We start from the raw sequence: 17,533 nt of genomic DNA, 5'->3' as shown, positions 1-17,533 counted from the left end.
CAGGAAGTCCTGGTAGTCAAAGTGCCCATTTCCAACATGCTCTGAAAGGTTCAGGTCCAATTTACCAACCAATTGCACAGGAAACCATCCTGCACCGGACGTTCTCACAGCTCTGAGACTGCGGCCAAGTGCCTCCAACTCAAGGGTTTCCCCTGCACATAATTCACAATCCCAAGTGTCACCAGGAAGCCCTGTGATAGTTCAAGATCAGGAGAGATAAGGAAAAGATTAGATATGTCTGTAAGTCACAGCTAACCAACTTTTGTCTTCTTCAGCCCCAAAACAACCCTCTGGGCTACAGAAGCTCCTTCCTACACCTGTGGAGATCAGGAGACAGCAGCCAAGAGATGTGGCAGTGATGCGAACCAGGAAGTTTAAAGACTTGTCTGCTTCACTTTGAATTTGCTGTGGTTTTTCTTACGGAAAAGGCTCTGAGCCTGTAAATTTTGATCAGTAAGTGAACGTTTGCCAGCAGGCCAGAGGGACAGGCTTTGGGGAGCCTCAGGCTCTACCCTGCCCAGTGCCACGGTGGCTTGGGGAGCACTGAAAAGCAGCGAGGGAAAGTGAGATGGGGCACGAGATGTTGAAGCAAATGTGGGTTCACAAAACAGCCCCAGAACAGGTTTTTTTAAATGCAAAGCGTCGGCGATGGAGGAGTTGGGATCTGCTGTGTATGGCTGGCACAGCAGGAGGTGGACCTTGTCTGAAGGGGTGGCTGGGAGAGTCACGGCAAACACTGGTACTGCCTCCATCTTCCAGAGGTGATGGGAAGAGACAGAGAAATGCCCTTCCTGACAGGGCTGGAAATGGATAAAAGGAGCTTAGACTCGGTGCCGTGCCACAAACCGCTGAGAGCGTTTACTATTTACAGCACCAGGTTTTGCTACAGCAAAAGCCAGGGTTTACTGTAATTCCCTACTGCAGCACGCACCCACACGGGGGTCTCGTCTCGGGAACATGTTTGGTCCAACCATGCCTGCTCACTGCACCCTCTCCTCTGCCCAAGCTGCATCTCCTCACCGGAGAATCTACTGAAAGTCTTTCTGCTAAAATAAATAGGAATTTGGAGAGAATTTTAAAATGCATCCATAACCTCGAGACAGTGCTTCAAGGAGCAAGGCTATTTTATTACTCGCTCATCTTGGCGTCCTTTAGCAGAGCCGTCTTTACCCACATTTAACACGCGTGGAAGACGCTTCTCAACGCAACGTTCAGCCAGCAAGTGGTTTATGTCAAGGAGGCGAGAGCTGGAGCCCGAGGGGCAGCTGGCAGCCCGGGTTCATGCGGAGGCAGGAGGCTCGGTGCTACGGAATGCTCTGCGGGGAGCAGGGACGGAGCTCGCTGGAGCTCACTTATCAAGTGCCTTCTCCTGCAAACTGCCATGTTAACACAGATCCCGCTCATACATTAATCCGCGTTCAACAAGAAAGGTCACCATTGAAAGATAAACTCTCTCTCGATGAACTCTTGAGAAATTTCTTAAGTCAGGATTCGTTATGACATTTGCCTTAGCGAACGGCGTATTACACTAACGAGGATCCAAACGCCTCGCTGCAGGGGCGGAGAGGGCAGCTGGGTAAAGCACAACAAATCAGATGCTGGAATCCCACCCAAATAAACTCAATTCAGCCATGAATGAAGAAGGGAAAGGGAGGGAAAGTGAGAAGAAATGTAAGGATTTTGACATTACTGTCCTACAAAGAGAACTTGCGTGGTACCAGGCTGATGGGCAGTCCCTTAGGACCTAGTAAATCAGACATGATGACAAAGCAACACTTCTAAGCCTCGCTAAAGTACGTTGTATTTCAAAGGAAATAAACCAGGTGAAATCCGTACAGAGGTGTAAGACAGGCACTGCATGGGGACCGCTGTCCCCCGCAGGCAGCCCACACGGAGCCTTCGGTGACAACACTGTTCCCTCTCCCACAGCACCAAACCCCAAAGACTTAACCACCATCGCAGAGGGAAGACTGGCTCCTACAGCAGTCTCTTCACCGGTAACTACTGTGGTTTTGCTTTTTTTTTAAACACATAACAAATACGGATATAAAAGAAAAGAAAGGTGAAGACCGGTGCAAAACGTGGTTAGAGAAGCTCGTGGCTGCCTTCCCAGCCGTGGTGCACAGGCAAGAAAAACCTCACATTTGCAAGAAACCACCACACGATTTACTGGATTTCCTCTTTGAGAAGAGGCAGGGTACTTCAGGATGAGATACAGTACCCCTTTACCACAGCCAGAAATACGTTTTGCACTTGAGAGAACAGCTGAGAGCAGAACGGAGCCGGCTGGAGCCGCCCCAGCTCCTCCCTATCGGCAGGCACCCGTGTCCCCTGCCTGCGCCCCACAGCGACGCGGCTGCGGTAACGCTGGGACCCCACGTCTGCAAGTGTGCCTTGGCCAGTACTAAACCAACACCCCCAGAGACCCATCTAACGGCACTTGATGGCTGCCTGCACCTCCCGGAGAGGGCTCCTCATCCCGAGTGCTCTGCCTGGGGAGGGGCTGATCTCCCTCCGTACTCCTCACCTTCTTCTCAAGCAGCTCCTTCTCATCAGAAATTCGCTTTTGATCTCCTGCCAAGCATTTTCTACACCCAGTGCTGGTCATCTCCAGCGCTTCTTTCCTCCAAGGCCCTCCTTGCTCCTGCCTTGTCCCACCGGCCGCGGGGTGGCTTTCTGTACAACCGGGCTTCTTGACAACTTGTTGATCCAGCACTCTAATTTCTGGATGACTCTCTCATCTACCATAAACAGCCATGCACAATTTGGCAGGCATTTCTACCATCAGTGTTTATGATAATAACTACACGTGCTTGAAAGCAGCAGGAAATTTTCAATATAACTATCATTAAGACAAAATGCTTTAAATCAAAGCCGTTACCCACTACCAAGACTCAAAGCTCACAAGATTAGGCTGGTTTTCTATCTTTATGAAAAATTCATACAACATGCTGCAAACATCATCTTCCAGCTCGAAGGAGTAAGTGATATAACAACACTGAACGCTGCCGACAGGGATGGAAAGGGGCAGGGGTGGGGGGCACAGGGCAGGGAGGTGCCGTTTGGCAGTGGCCCGGCGGGATGAGCCCATGGAGAGCAGGCACCCGGTGCCGTCGGCAGCAAGCGGATGGTATTTACCTGCGCACACTGCTGCCTGTTCCTCTGCCCACCATGGGTTCAGCACAGCAGCAAAGCAGGGTCCCAAGCAGCCCAGCTGGGACAGGGAACTACACCACAGTCTGGAGGCATTTAATTCAACGCACTAAGGATTTACCGCTGGATTTTAAGAGATGATTTTCATGGAAGGACTATCCCCTGTTACCCAAGCATCCAAGCCTGCTGTGCTGCCTTTGCAACAACCCAAGTGCAAGCGCTGCAGAGGACATTGCAGTAAAACCGCGGCGACTGGAGCAGGGAAGATCGCCCCCTTCCTTGGGGAGCCCATGTGTCCTGGAGCACGAGCGCTAATGGCCACGTTGTCGCGTGCGTGACGAACGGCCCAGCAGTCACAGTGTGACGCTGATACTTTAAATAACGAGCCATGGTATGGACTGCGGGAAAACTTCAGCGCCGCATGCAAATCTTACATCATTAGCGCTTAGAGCCTTATAAATATCATTAGCTAGCACTGCACACATGATATGGATAGCTTGGCCAAAGCCAATTCTTTGTGCATCCACGGCTGAAGTTAATGGGAGCTTGTCCCTTGCTTTTCAGAGATGCTAACAACCAAGACGCGATTTACCCGAGACTGGATGTACAAATTAATGCCAGTCTGAAATCAGAGGTCGGTGCTCCTCGTTCTTGGTTGCCTATTCAGGCTGCAGGAGTGCACAGGCACAGCACTCAGAATTAAACGCTCACATTCAGGCTCTTTTTTCCCGTACCAACCACCGCACACAGCTCCAGCTCGAGGCACAAACACGTTTGTGGTCAGGCTGAACTATGGGAAGCCACGACACATCACTTTCTTGTCTCTGCGCTTTTACATACAGCCTTGTCTTATGTCTGAGGCAGCACACGGCACACCTCAAATTCCGATCAACGCTCAAACTCAAAAATGTCTCAGAAATAATGAGCTGGAAACACACAGATATTCTGGAGAGCAACACCGTAAAAACAGCTCCCAACTAGCTGAAACAGAAAGTGGGAGACAAACCAGAAAAACAAATAACCCCAGCGTTACAATTAGAGGTGCCATTTAGTACAACTCTCTCGGGGACCCGCACGGCACAGCACTTCGCTCAGGCTCTTCCCAACCAGACTTGAAAAGCAAACACCTCTCTGTAAGAAGCCTGCAGCAGACAGAGCTCCTCTGCAAGTCTTACGAGCCCTAGACGTTGTGCTTATGACAGTCAGTTCAGTCTTGACGCTGGAAAATCAAACAGCGAGCTTTGTGCCTTCCCTGCCGCCCCTGCCACGGCTCTGTAACGGGGAGCAGGCAGGCAGCGCCGGGTTAGCGGCAGCCGTTGTCCCTCCCCTGCAGCTATATTGGCCCTGCAGGGAAAAAAATAAAATAAAACAACTGTCGGGCTCATCAGCAAAATAAGTGGTGATGAGGCCAAGAGACACTGAGAGCAGCTATCTGCTGTAACAAGGTCCTATTTGTACGTTATTTTCTATCTGCAGTCACACTTTAAAAGGTTGCTCTGCCTCTGCAGCCCCTTTGGAAACGGCTTCACACATCAAAATATCGCAGGGATAACGACAGAAAGCAGTGGGTGGTGAGCAGGTTCCCGGCTCAGCAATTACCGCTGGAAGTGAGCGGAGCCCGGGGAGGGAGCGCTGCCGCCGGCACCCAGCCCTGCGTGGGGCTGCCACCACAATTCACACCCTCGGACCCGCGCCCGCGGCAGCCCGGGCTGTTAGGAACCGAGCTGGACACGGCGGTGCGATAATGGCCATTGGGATCTTGTGGCAACTGCTCCTGACACCGTCCCAGCATGGAGACTTCTGTTCCGACACCAGCGCGGATGCTGAGCCATGGACACAAAAAACAACCTCTAAGCTACCTTAGATGAGCAGAGAGACAGAGCTGGGTGGATTCCACAAGCTCGGGCAAGCTAAAAATTCAACTGGTGCAGGTGTTTTAAAAACCCAGCCCCGTCCCTCTCATGCACGTCAGCAGCACCTGCTTCTGCTCAGTCCTGCGGTCAATGCACCTGAAGTCCCAGCCACGTCTCGAAGCTGGTGGCGTGCACCAATTTGCAGAAGAAAAGACAGGAAAACCAGCGCATTCAAGCCCAGCTTTTCTAAGTCCTGCGGTTATGGAGCAGGACAGATAAATGCACTTTCCAGCTTGGCTGTAATTTTTTGCAAACGATCAATATTTATTGCCTAATCACATTTTCCATATTGCAAGTTAGCGGTGTCACTCTCGCGCCGGGCCGAGTGCTACACGGAGGCCACACAAAGCTTCACTTGTAGAAGCTGCAATCAGGGAGCCAGCTCTTGTCACAGCCTTACAAAAGGATTTCCTCTTGAGCGGCTCATCTTTAATCATTATAAAAGCACAGAAGTTTAATCCATTTTTGATGTTAGCGCTAATAGCTTTGTGTCCTTGAAGTTCAAAGTGGTCTTCGTGCATGTCGCTAATTAGCCGAGCAAGCAGCCATTCAGCTCCCTCTCATGTTTCTAATTAGATCCTTAACAACAAACAAATGTCGACCTTACAAAGGCTGTGCTACGTTTCCCTCCATTAGTTAAACAGTTTGGGAGGGATGCGGTTCCCCTTCGCCTGCAACCCGCCCCCCACCATGGCGCTGGAGGGTTTGGGGCTGGGGGCACTCGGGTGCCTCTGCTGCCCATTGCAGACATTCCACCTCACCAGTGGCGTTTTCGAGGGGTGCCGAGCACCCCGGGGCTGTGGGGAGGGGGGTGACCAGGCCGGCCATGGCCCAGCTCCGCTGTCCTTCCCCACCAGCGAGGGATGCTCACCGGCTGCGTTGAGACAAGCAAACACAAGAGAGGTAAACTCTGTCCCGTTAGTCATCTCCCTAACAGTTTTCTCTCTCAATTTAACTGGTTTTACAGTTAATTTAAAATCTGGTGTGCTTTCATGTTTACATACTTCACATCAAATGCTTGGGACTGTTTTCTTCCACCCTTTTTTGGCGCTCGGTGTTTGTAAGGTGCTGCACCGGAGCCACTTCAGCAGCACCACACTCCCGCTCTCACGTGCTCGGGTTCTGGGGCAAGCTCTTTGCTCCAGCCCCGGCTCTGCAGCGGAGCAGCCCCTGCACTGGGGCATCCTGCCCACCGGCAAGGCCCTGTGCCCTCCATCGGCCAACGCTGGGCTAGGAGGGATAAACGACGAGATTCCTGCACCAGGGAACTGCTGCCGTTGCGCTTCTCCTGCACACAACTCGGAGGGCTGCGGCTGCTGGTTGTTTCGCAGGATCTGACCCCAGCGCTGTACCTGCTGTCTGTGTCTGCACATTAAGCTTTAACACTTATTACCATCCACCCAACTGGCAAATAAGGGCTAAAGCTGGTGATGCTGTGCTAACGCAGACCTCTCTCTAATAATTTTTCTATTTAAAATGAAGAAGAGCCCAGCCAGGCGACGCCGGCGCCTTCACCTCGTGCTGGGTAACACGAAAGCTGTTGCTACTTTTACCATGGGCAACCACATCTGCATTAATTGTTTACCACAGCCTGGACAGGTCTTTTATTAATATTAATGAGTAACAGGGAACAAAAGGCCCCTTTATTTTTAGCCTACTCTAATTGCGTAGTAATTACTCATCTACAAAACAAATGAGCCGAACTCCATTGCCATAGCAACAGAAACTCCGGCCTCCCACTGTACCACATTAACTGGCTATCACTCCTGTTAATTTTAAATTGAAGCCTTTTGTACAATAACAGACTGTACAGGAGGAAAATGAAAACAAAAATGAGCCTTTGTTTTGCTGCATATTTTAAGCCGCCGTAGCAGGAGGGCATTGCCCGAGGGCACCTTCCCTCTGCTGATGGACTCCCAGGGGCTGAGCGGATGCTTGGGAGCACAGGGGTTTATCCAGGTTAAGAGAAGAGAACTCCAGCCCACAGCCCCCGGTGCTTCCTGCGCAGTGATCCTCTCCTGCCGGAGAGCCTGCCCCTAGCGCCTGCACGGAGAGGGGTGCTGGGCACCGTGAGCAGACCTGCCTCCAACACCCCCTCAACGGAAAACCTGAGCCCATCGACGAGGAAACACCGCGACAAGCTGCTGCCCACCACGCGGTGCCTGGGGGAGAGCCGGTGGCACCAGCTCCGCTGTCGGCAGCTGATACCCCAGCCCCTTGGCAGGGGAGGATTTGGGCACAGACACCTGAGAATCCTCATAGCACAAAGCTCTGGGCTCTTGCTTTAACTAGCAGGAAATATCCTTAAAAAGACCCAGCTGTGTGAATTTATTGTTTTTAAATAGCTCAACTTTATATACCTGCAGACCAATTTTGCATTCTCTGGCAATTACTAATCCACCACGCTCCTCAAGCTAATCCAGAGCCAGATGCATGCTAACATCTGCTGCAAGGAAAAACTCCACTGCTTCTTTCTCAGTTTTCTATTTCAGAAAGGAGAGCGAGAGAAAAAAATAACTGTAATTATGTATTTACTTTTAAAGCATTTGGGGAGAGAGTCAGCATGAAAATACTCACAATAGTATGTCAGTAAAATGTGCGCCGCGTCACATTTAGTAGTTGTTCCACTAATGGGTAACAGCCTGCGACTGCTGCCAGACAGGCAAGTTACCCCTCAGCTCAGGGAGTACTTTACACGTTTAGTGATTAAAATGCATGAGACGTGCTCATGTGCTCAAGTATCTCATTGCCCTGTAGAGCTCTCGCTGAAGGCCCCCGTTTCAAACTTCACAACGACTCGTCTGCATCATGCATGGAACAAAGTCTAATTGCAACGGCCAAGAGCTCCATCCCTCCGCTTCCGCTGGGAGAAAGGAAACCAAACAGCGATAACTGGCGGTTGCGGGGCTTTGTGGGGCTGGAGCACAGCGGCCCCGTGCAGGTGGCGTGGTCCTGGGCACCAGAGAGCCGGTCCCTGCCCGTAGCACAAGGCAGCGGCATGTCCACGCCATCACCGCTTGCCGTGTGTCAAGAGCGGCAGCCGGGACGGCAAGATGAGCTCTGCTGAGGAGTGTTTTCCCATTGAAAATAATTCTCCTGATTGAAAAGACTATTAAAAGTTAGCCGCTAAATTCGTTAAAGATTAACTTCCACTGTACTTAAGTCTGCACTTCAGAGGTGGTCACTAATTGCACTGGAGATGATTTATCAAGTGCACGAGATTTTCTATTACAAAATTATCGATTAAAGCTGATGTATTTTAACCACAATAGACTTCAGCCAGGAGCCCTGTGAAACGACCGCCGCTGTGGTCAAGGCCTAACAGCAGCAGCACCAAATTGTTTTAGATCTACTGAATTTTCTACTCAGCACCATAGGAATCACAGACTGGTTTGGGTTGGAAGGGACCTTAAAGACCATGCAGTGCCACCCCCTGCCCTGGGCAGGGACACCTCCCACCAGCCCAGGTTGCTCCAAGCCCCGTCCAACCTGGCCTTGAACCCCTCCAGGGACGGGGCAGCCACAGCTGCTCTGGGCAACCTGGGCCAGGGGCTCACCGCCCTCACAGCAAAGAATTTCTTCCTAATATCTCATCTAAACCTCCCCTCTTTCAGCTCAAAACCGTTCCCCCTCGTCCCATCACTACACTCCCTCAGTCCCTCGCGGACCAAAACAACCAAAAAGTGGCATCCTAGGGCAAAATAAACCAAGCCATTTTCGTGTGTAGCCTGCATTCTGCAAAGGACCGGTGCAATTTCCACCCTGGACCAGCACAGCACTTCTGAACCAAAACAGAAATTACTCCCCCCTTTTTTTTTTTTCAGTTTGGGGTAGTAGTCAGAAAAGTAACCATGGTGCTCACAAAAGAGTAAGAGGATACTGTCAGTGATGAGGCCAAAATCACCCACAGAAATGCCAAGTGGCCTCCTCCAGTGCCGCACCGCACTAGCTGGGGGCGCGGGGCAGTGGGAGGGCTCCGCGCGGACCCGGCTGCGGCTGTGTCTGTTCAACACGCCACGTTTGTCCCCTTGTCCGCCCCCCAACGAAGCCCCACGCGCCGTGGGGTCCCCGTGCCTCATCCCCCCACTGGGGGGATGCAATGCTCTCCCGCGCAGACTGCCTCCGCGATGAACATAAGCAAAAGATAAAATCTGATGCAGCCATTAATTTTGCGATGCATCAGCCGCCAGTCTCTGTCACATAATTACCGGCGGTTCCAGCGGAGTGAGAAATTTCAGCCCGCTTGCTGCTCCCAAGTGGTCCACTTGTTAGGTTCTGGCTTTTGAGATTACATAGCTCGGATTAAACTTTATGTACTTTTATATAGTAGAATAAAAGAGGGAGAGCAGTTCCATCAGAGCCGCCATGCCACAAGGGAGTCCTCTCAACGGGCCGTATAAATCCCAAATTGGTTCATCGCTGGATCTCCGAAACGCTCCTTATGACATTTCTGTGAGCTGGTGGCGGCTTCTCTCCCTCCACACACACAGACCGACCATTGTCCCACTTTTTACGGCCGTAATTTGCTAACACTATGGGTGCCTAATGACAAGATTAAATTTTTAGAGCACCTTCTTTAAGTGTAAGACAAGGCTTCCTAAACCCCATGCAATTTGTCGCTCTGCTGACTTTTAGATACACTCCTCGCTTCATCATACGCCTGGCACGTTAAACAGTGGGTCCTCCCGTCTCCCTGGCAGATTGAGATCTAAGGGGGAAATTGTTCTCCCTCGTGATGCGCAAGCGTTTCGGCTCCCCGGTAGCAATAAGGAGAGCAATAGGGGTGGCTCAGATTGCCTCGCGCAGGCTGGCGTTGCGTCAGCCCCATCCAAGCGGTTGTTTGGTTGATTTACTTTATGTTCTATTAGAGGTAAGGAGCGGATACAAATCCTTAATTACGTTTAGAAAGCCCATTCTGGATATTTTATTTCCTTTGAAAGCGCTTGCTGGAAGAAGTGCACTAAAGACTGCCTTGCCTATCCCCAGCGGAGCAGGAAGATGCTCCAACTCAGCACCTCTGGTTTGCGGGGACGGTCGGGGGCACGGCGAGGAGGGAAGGCGTGACCGTGCCGTACAGTAGCTTTTCTACATCCCAGCAGGACGCTTTCTGACAAGCAACAAACTAAACAAATAAACAAAAGCCTAATTTGGGATCTCAATTGCCATCTGTTAAATTTACTGGCTGCAGCTTCATCTGTGACAGAATTTTAAAAGTTTAGCAGAGAAACCCGGGCACAAGAAGCAAAGACACTTGCTGGCTCAGTGGCAAAGAGGATGAACTTGCCTCGAACTCCTCATGCTGGTATTTATGAAATGTTAAATCTTCATTTTAAAAATGCTCCCTTAAGCTGGGTGACATGGCAATGAGTACGACCCGCCACTAGCTCAAAGGCTCTGTTGCATAACAAGATTTAAGGTTTATGACCTAAAAACAATCGCTTCGTGTCTCAGGACAGTCTGCGGGAAGCTGCTTCGCACACACGGTATTATTTAGCTACCCAAATGGAGTGACTTGCGTTTGGCACATCTGGTCTACGACTGCCAACAAATGATTCTATGGGCTAATATGGACGAGTAACAGGCTGATGAAGAAACCATGATTGTAAAATGATTTTTAAAATATCGTAAGTTCTTTTTTATAAAATAAAAATAAGAGAATATAGCTATAGTCAGCGTTTTAATTCCTAGGGGGTTTAATTTGAATTAAAAAAAATGGCAAATTTACTATCAACATAACAGCCATGTGCGGGTTCTTGTACAGAGGGTGTAGGTTGCCTACAGCCGGGTTCAATTTAAACTTCCAGATAATGGGATTTAACAAATACGGTACTATGGATCCAAGCCGTTAGCAGCTCTCTGCTGTGTTGATAGCCCTACCCTTTCAATCAGACCAAGGCTATGCTTTTAACTGCCACGCTAGTTCACGTTGATGATACCTATAATATCAACTCAACAATGCATGTTCTACAACTACATCTACTGCTACCAGTACGACTACTACAGTGCATGCATTTAGTTCAGTCCCACAGATACATACACTCTAAGAACAGGCAAGGGGAGATGTGAAATGTTTTACGGGACGACAGGTGTTTTGTTTTTTAAGTAAGGGAAATTAATAAAAACATCAAAAGAAAGAAAGTGTACAAAAAAATAGAGACATTTCTCAAGAGTTGATATGAGTTGTTTCTTGAACCGTTTCGTCCGAACAAGCAAAAAACATGCAACCAGCTGCTACTAACAAGAAGCTGGACACTGAGAGAGGATTAATAGTTGTGGACAAACCTTCCCGCTGAGAGCGCTCAGAAGAGTGTTTGAGAGGAGGTGTGCACGTCCGAGTGTAAGAGAGGCCGGAAAGTATGCCTCAGAGACACCCTCTCTCACAGCAGCCCCAACCAAGCAAGAGAGAAAACAACAAAAACATAACTGCTCACACTCACCATCAAGGTCAGTAGCTCACGTTACGAGATTTGTTATAGCTGGCAAGTATAAAGTACAGTAAGGGGTTGTCGGGGCGCAGGGCTCAAAGGCAGCACTGGCAAGCCGGGACTGGCGCCCAAAATCCAGATGTGCCGGGGGTCAGGGGAGGGGGGAAAGCAGCTCCTGGTGCCGCGGCACCGCGCTGTCCCGCCGCGCTGCGCGCCGCCGGCCGTCTCGGCGGGCAAAGCGTGCACGAGGGAGCCTGCGCCGCTCACCTGGGACAGGCACGCACGGCTCCTCCCGGTGCCGAGCAGCGGGGGTCGGGCTGGATTACGGATGGCCTTATCGGTTTTGTCTCCAGTCCTCAGGGAGGAATAGTTGGTGGCAACAGGTTGGGAACTGGAAAAATCTCAGACTTGTCAATGAACCAAAGGGGAAGGAGCGAAAACCCTCTCCTCCCAAATTTTCCTTGTCTCGCTCTCCTGCCAAATGGATCCCTCCCATGTCAAATGCAAGAAAAATATGTCCCCCCCATGACTGTATTTTAAAAAAAGGCATTTACACGACAAAAATGTTTTACACGTAAAATATGTCAGGTGGATTCAAAAGAAACGTGACATTGATAGTGAAGTTGTCTAGGAGGAGTTTGCAGCATTCAGACTTTTAAGTTTGCTTGTTTTCCATGGCTCAGGTCCCAATTCATTAAAAAAAAATACAAGAATGGATGAGGTTGTCCAAACCAGCTGAGGGATTGGGCGGCACAGTCCCATCCGGCGTGAGCGGATGTGGGCAAACCCCACCATCTGCTCGAGGGACCTCAGCTATCGCCTCATCCCTGGGATGTCGAGTGGGCACGTGATTTATAAAGAGAAGCATCGCTGTGTTCACCCTAAGCTAGACATGAATTTCTGAGTGGCACTGAGCACGAGCAGGGGGAAACGTCCCTTTCTGCTGTGACAGAGAAGAGAACTTGTTTCTCTAGCAAGGGAAACTGGTGACCGCATCCTCACACACTGCCACAGAAAAAGAAAGGGGCGAGGGCAGGGAAGACCAGGCAGCGCAGAACCGGGGCCGGGCTGCTTTTGCTGTCAAGCAAACATCCAGCTTTACTACGAGGAGGAACATCACCCCCGGGGAGAAACCGAGGTGGTCAGTGCCCACGCACCGCAGCCCGGGGGGCTGGAGCGAAGGGGCTGCAGCCTCCTTGGAAGACCAAGATGCACGCCGGCAGGCACCGGCGCCCGGGCCGAGCTCCAGGGCGGCAGAGCCACCGCGCCGGCAGGGACGCCAGGACGGTGGGGAAGAGCCGGCAGGACGAGGCTGGAGAGCAGAGGAGGTCAATTTAGAGTGAGGTGGTGGGGCCAGAGCGCTGCAGAAGGGGCAGCAGCGATGGGGACATCTCCAACAGCCTCTGTGCAAAGCCCTCCCCAGCGAGCGGAGGGGTGGTGCGATGCAACCGCCCGGGCATTTTCCGTCTTTTTTCCATTTACTGGCAGAAAGGGGCCACTAAAGGCCAACTGTGCTGCACTCTGTGCTTTTGGATTAGGCACGCGTGAAGGAGGGCTGTGCGAATTTGCAAAGGAAAAAGAAAAAACCCAACGGAAAAGAAGAAGAAAAAAACCAAACCCCAACCATTTTTCTTGTAATGAATCGGGCCCATACACTGTAGCGCAAGATCGATCGTACTCTACTGCTCCTGAATACAATTCACTACCATTGCTGGATGGAAGTGGCGAACCCAGGATGTCCCTACCGAAAACCGTCTTTGGATGGAGATGACTCTACGTAAAACACCGCTGTTCCCAGAGCACGTTTCACTGCAAATGTGCGCGGCCCTGGGGCCGGGCCGGTGACAAACCCATGTTCCTCCTTGAGATCTCGGGGCTGGGGGAGGGGGGTGCCTTTTGATTCAGTTTTGGGGTTTTGCCAGTTTTGTGCACACAGGCAATTTTGAGACTTGAAAGACATTTCCAAACACCATACTGCTCTTTAAACTTGCCAGAAAGGGAGTTGTTAATTTAGGGTTAGATTTAGTTTCGTATTGCAAGTTCAAATAAAAAACAAAAACGAAAGAACAAAACGAAACAGAAAACCCAACAGAAGAAAAACCAAAAAACACTCAAATTAAAGACAAATGATTTTCAGGCACAGAATTGATCAATGCTCAGTTCAGTTGTAATGGGCACCAAAAGCACTCCGATTAAAAAAAATAATAATAATCAGGGAAGCAACGTTAATGCAGCCAAACCCTCTGTGCCTTGCTAAGGGGCAACTCACCAGCTCTGTTTGCACGTAAAACAAAACCTGAAGGGCAAAACATGAGGAAGAGGCAGAAACAATGAAGTCTGTTTTCCCGAAATCATATGCAAAATCAACCTCTTTTTTTTAAAAAAAAAAAAAAAACAACTATTTTTTTCCCCCCCCCTCCATGAAGGGGCAGTAGGAAAAGCCGGGAGATGGGGAATCCCCACAACCAGTCTGGCAAGTCACCCCTTAGGCGTTCTCTACATGCCACAAGATGAAACTGGTACAGATAATCCTTTGTAGCCTGCAAGCAGTGCCAGTTTGCATGGAACGGAGTTCTCCTGGTGTCTTTCTTTGGCCTCCATGGCATCAGGCTCACACTCAAGACATACCTGGGCCTGCGCCCTCCTCGTAGCCCCTCAGGCAGCGGTTTGGTCGGGTCTTTTCGGGAAGAGCCCGGTGAGCCCACCGGGACTGCCAGAAAAGCCACCGAGAAACCTCCACTTCAGGACTGCGCCATGAGTGAGCTGGGAACCGCTGCCACCGCCGCGTCCCCTGCTCCGGCACCTCGGTGAGCCGGGCCCAGTGAGGGGCTGGCAGCCGCAGGACTGGGGCAGGAGGCACGGGGACGTCAGCGTCTCCGTCCCGGATTGATTTGGGCAGGTTGGGTAGCCAAGATGGCAGCCCCAAGCCAACAGCTCACTGATGGCTCTACTGAACACTTAATTACCTGCGCAAAGCACTAATTCACGTGTTGGGATAAATTTAAAACCTAAGGTAGTAACGGTAATTGGCAACGATTTATTTATTTCCCTTAAGGGGAAAAAAAGTTTTCAGAAGGACAGGAAGAAAAGCTTTGGCGTTCCCCATGAAGGCAGGCTGGGGTGTGAAGCGGGCAGGGCCGGCAAGCTGCCGGCCGCGCTTCGGTGCCGGCAGCACGAGGGGCAGCGTTCGCCCTGCATGGGCCAGGGATGCCATGCCCGAGGGAACATGTCCCCTCGCCGCCCAGTGCCCCGCGAAGGCCGACCCTCGTGCCGGCGGCGGCTGAGGAGGCAAGAGCGGCTCCGGGCATGGCGGGAGCACCCGGGGCCGCCGCTGCCGCCTCACCTCAGCGCCAGCTTTCCATGAGTAACGAAACCTTTTTTTCAACAACACAAATCGATTTTTTTTTTTTTGGGGGGTGTCCTTTATAACCTCGAATTTAAACTAAAGAAACAAAGAAACCAACATAATAAAGGAATAAATAAAGAAACAAAGAATATCTACCCTGGTTTTGGCAGTTCTTACGCCAACCTCCTGCAAGGTGCTCCAGGCCCCGTGGCCTCTGCTTGTAGTTTGGGTTTGGTTTGGGATTGACTACTTATTTCTTATATAATTTTTTTTTTTTTTCTTTTGATCGTTTGTTTTCAGGTCCCCAGGATAAGTGTGAGGAAAATCAGAGAAATGATGGAGAGCTGCAGCCACACAGAATACCGACAGAGCTTTTACCTGACCCTGCACTCTGAGGGTTTGCTCTTCCACGGGCCCCCCTACCTGATCCTCTTGCTGCCGCCACGGCTGCTGCTGCTACTGGTCCATAAGCCGCTGCCGGAAAACCTGGCCGTGGAGAAAAGGAGAAGGGTAAAGAAAGAAGCCAGCGGGTACCGCGAGTCTCTGCGGGGCGCGGGGTGGCCACCGAGGGCACGGCGTTTCCAGAGGTCGCCATCCCGGCTCTCCGCACCATCAACAGGCACCGTCTTTAGAAAAAGCCAAGCCTTCGCCAGGTGCCCGCTGCTGGCACAACGGTGGCCCAAATCCCCTTGGCAGAAGAGGAACATGGCGGCATGTGCCGCTGATGGGGCGCCTGGCCACGGCACGCCGTGAAAGCCGAGGTGCCGGAGCGGACAGGCTGGTGGCAGAGCCTGCAGCGCTCAGCTTACATCTCCAAACTCTCAAACGGCCAGGGTCAGACCGCTTCGCAAAACAACGAGGGAATTCTCTTCTTTGCTTATTTGCAAGTGATAATAACGTGCTGATCTACAGACATAGCAGTAATGGAAAATATGAGGAGGTCCTCATGTCAAGATCACAGATTTGCTGGGATCAAGCAGAAAAAATTCACCGGAATGTAATTTTAAAAAGAAAGAAAGAAAGAAGGAAAGAAAGAAAGAAAGAAAAAGAAAAAAAGCTTTTGAAAGCAAAACAGCCGCAGATCAAGGAGCTCTAAGACATACACCCTGCTACAGGGGGACCGAGCCCTTACAGATGAATGAAATGCTGCTAGCAAGATTGCAGATTTAGTTTCTTTACTTAATTAATATTCAAAAGACCTGCCAGAGGCTCTGACTTTAAATACACGTCTTTTAAGAGGGCAATGGCAAGGCCCAGGTGATCAGCAAGGACCCCAAACCCCCTTGCTGCCAAGTCAACCAAAACCTCGGAGGTTCCTGGTCTCTGGGGAGCTCCGACGGCTCCTGATGCCCGCCGGGACAACCCTGGGGTAGTCACCACCACGGGACCTGCCTCTCCAGCAGGCTCCAGGACTTTGATCACAGCTGCTTTGCAATGCTGAAGAACCACAGAAAAACAACCGAGGCAACAGCACAAGAGGACAGCGAGCTTGAGGAACGGAGAGAGCGAGACCCAGAGAAATCAGCAGACTACAAGCCCGCTACCTCTAGCACTATCGTCTCAGCTACAGGTAATCTACCAGGGGGAAAGAAGCAGAGAACAACTAGGCTAGAGTGACCTGAAGCTACAGAAAACATCAATTAAAAAAAAGACATACTTGCATTTAAATATGGTAATAGGGCTGTTGGGGGAAAAAAGAATAGTATAGGTAAATGTATGCACAGCTACCCCAGGCTGGTGTCTGCTGCTGCTCCCCGTGCACAGAGCCCACGCACCGCACAGCAAATCCTGCTCCTTAATGCCCACGTGAATCTGTTTGGTTTTATTATGTTGATGAACTGCTACAATCTCTGCGCAGTGGGATGCAGGAGGAAGCCCATCTGGACCAGGGGATATTATAACCAAATGCCCAAGCGCTAAATTCCCTCTTGCTGGTGATGGAGCCATCGACCCTGGTTGGGTCCCCCTATACATTTAGGGCTGGCGCTGCGATACGCTGGAGCGAGAAGACCTTGGTGTTAGAGTCAAACCAACCTTCAAACAGCAGGAGGACAAGGGCTGAGGCTCTGGGGCTTCGTTTTCATGCAGAGCCATGCCTCGGCCAAGCCCCAAGCCCTCCTGCTGCGGGTGAGGAGGGAGCAGAGCTGGCACCGTCCCTACGGCCTCTCCTCCTCCGCTCCCTGCCCACCACAGCGCGCGTCCCGAGAGCAGTGTCCTCAGCGTTCCCATGGCACCTCCAGGACCAGCTGGCCAACAGCAAATCTCTCATTTGCAGGCTCCAGGGGCTCCCTAAGCCATCCATAAGGGATCAGAGGAGCTGTGGATTTTCCACGGAATAAAATGCCTCTGCCAAAACCAATCAAATACCCTTCAAATCACCAAGCATCCCCTGAAAGCGGCATAAATAACAGGGCTGGAAAGTTTGTTTCTCTTGTTCAACTGCCAGGGACGCTCAGTATCTATTTGAAATGCAGGACAAAAAGTTTTGCCATGCAAAAGAAGAACGAAATAACAAGGGTGGAGAAGGCGCTCCACAGAAAGAGCCTGAACAAAGGATCTGTTATTGCATTCCAGTGGACAGATGTGTGAAAAATTAATGCCTCCACCCCCAAAATAAAGCTCTTATCCCAATTCTGAGACAAAAGCATCTGCGCGACATGGCACTCCAAACAATTCAAGTGTGATCGTGCTCTGCC

At 50.9% G+C, this 17,533-nt stretch overlaps 1 protein-coding gene across 17 annotated transcripts in view; it reads right to left on the bottom strand.

The window, feature by feature from the left end:
* Nucleotides 1-17,533, bottom strand: part of MSI2 (musashi RNA binding protein 2) — a 253,693-nt gene that overhangs the window by 10,192 nt on the left and 225,968 nt on the right. For 2 of the 17 annotated variants that reach the window (XR_010072119.1, XM_063342575.1), the window contains exons 11-13: nucleotides 16,495-16,518; nucleotides 15,261-15,323; nucleotides 11,349-11,440 (exon numbers count right to left, since the gene is read on the bottom strand). The exons of 1 other annotated variant lie outside the window; for it this stretch is intronic. Coding sequence is in view for 14 of the 16 variants with exons in the window: in XM_063342575.1 (XP_063198645.1) it covers nucleotides 11,349-11,440; nucleotides 15,261-15,323; nucleotides 16,495-16,518 (179 nt within the window). In the remaining 2 variants the exon portion in view is untranslated. Of the gene's footprint in view, nucleotides 1-11,348; nucleotides 11,441-11,503; nucleotides 11,883-13,760; nucleotides 13,788-15,215; nucleotides 15,324-16,494; nucleotides 16,519-17,533 lie in introns of those variants that run through there. 14 more of the 17 variants (XR_010072120.1, XM_063342579.1, XM_063342571.1 and 11 more) reach the window with 10 other exon arrangements.

This window comes from Chroicocephalus ridibundus, chromosome 7, assembly GCF_963924245.1.
Source record: "Chroicocephalus ridibundus chromosome 7, bChrRid1.1, whole genome shotgun sequence".
In the NCBI taxonomy this organism is placed as follows: Eukaryota; Metazoa; Chordata; class Aves; order Charadriiformes; family Laridae; genus Chroicocephalus; species Chroicocephalus ridibundus.
This window is presented reverse-complemented; position numbering and strand designations above follow the sequence as displayed.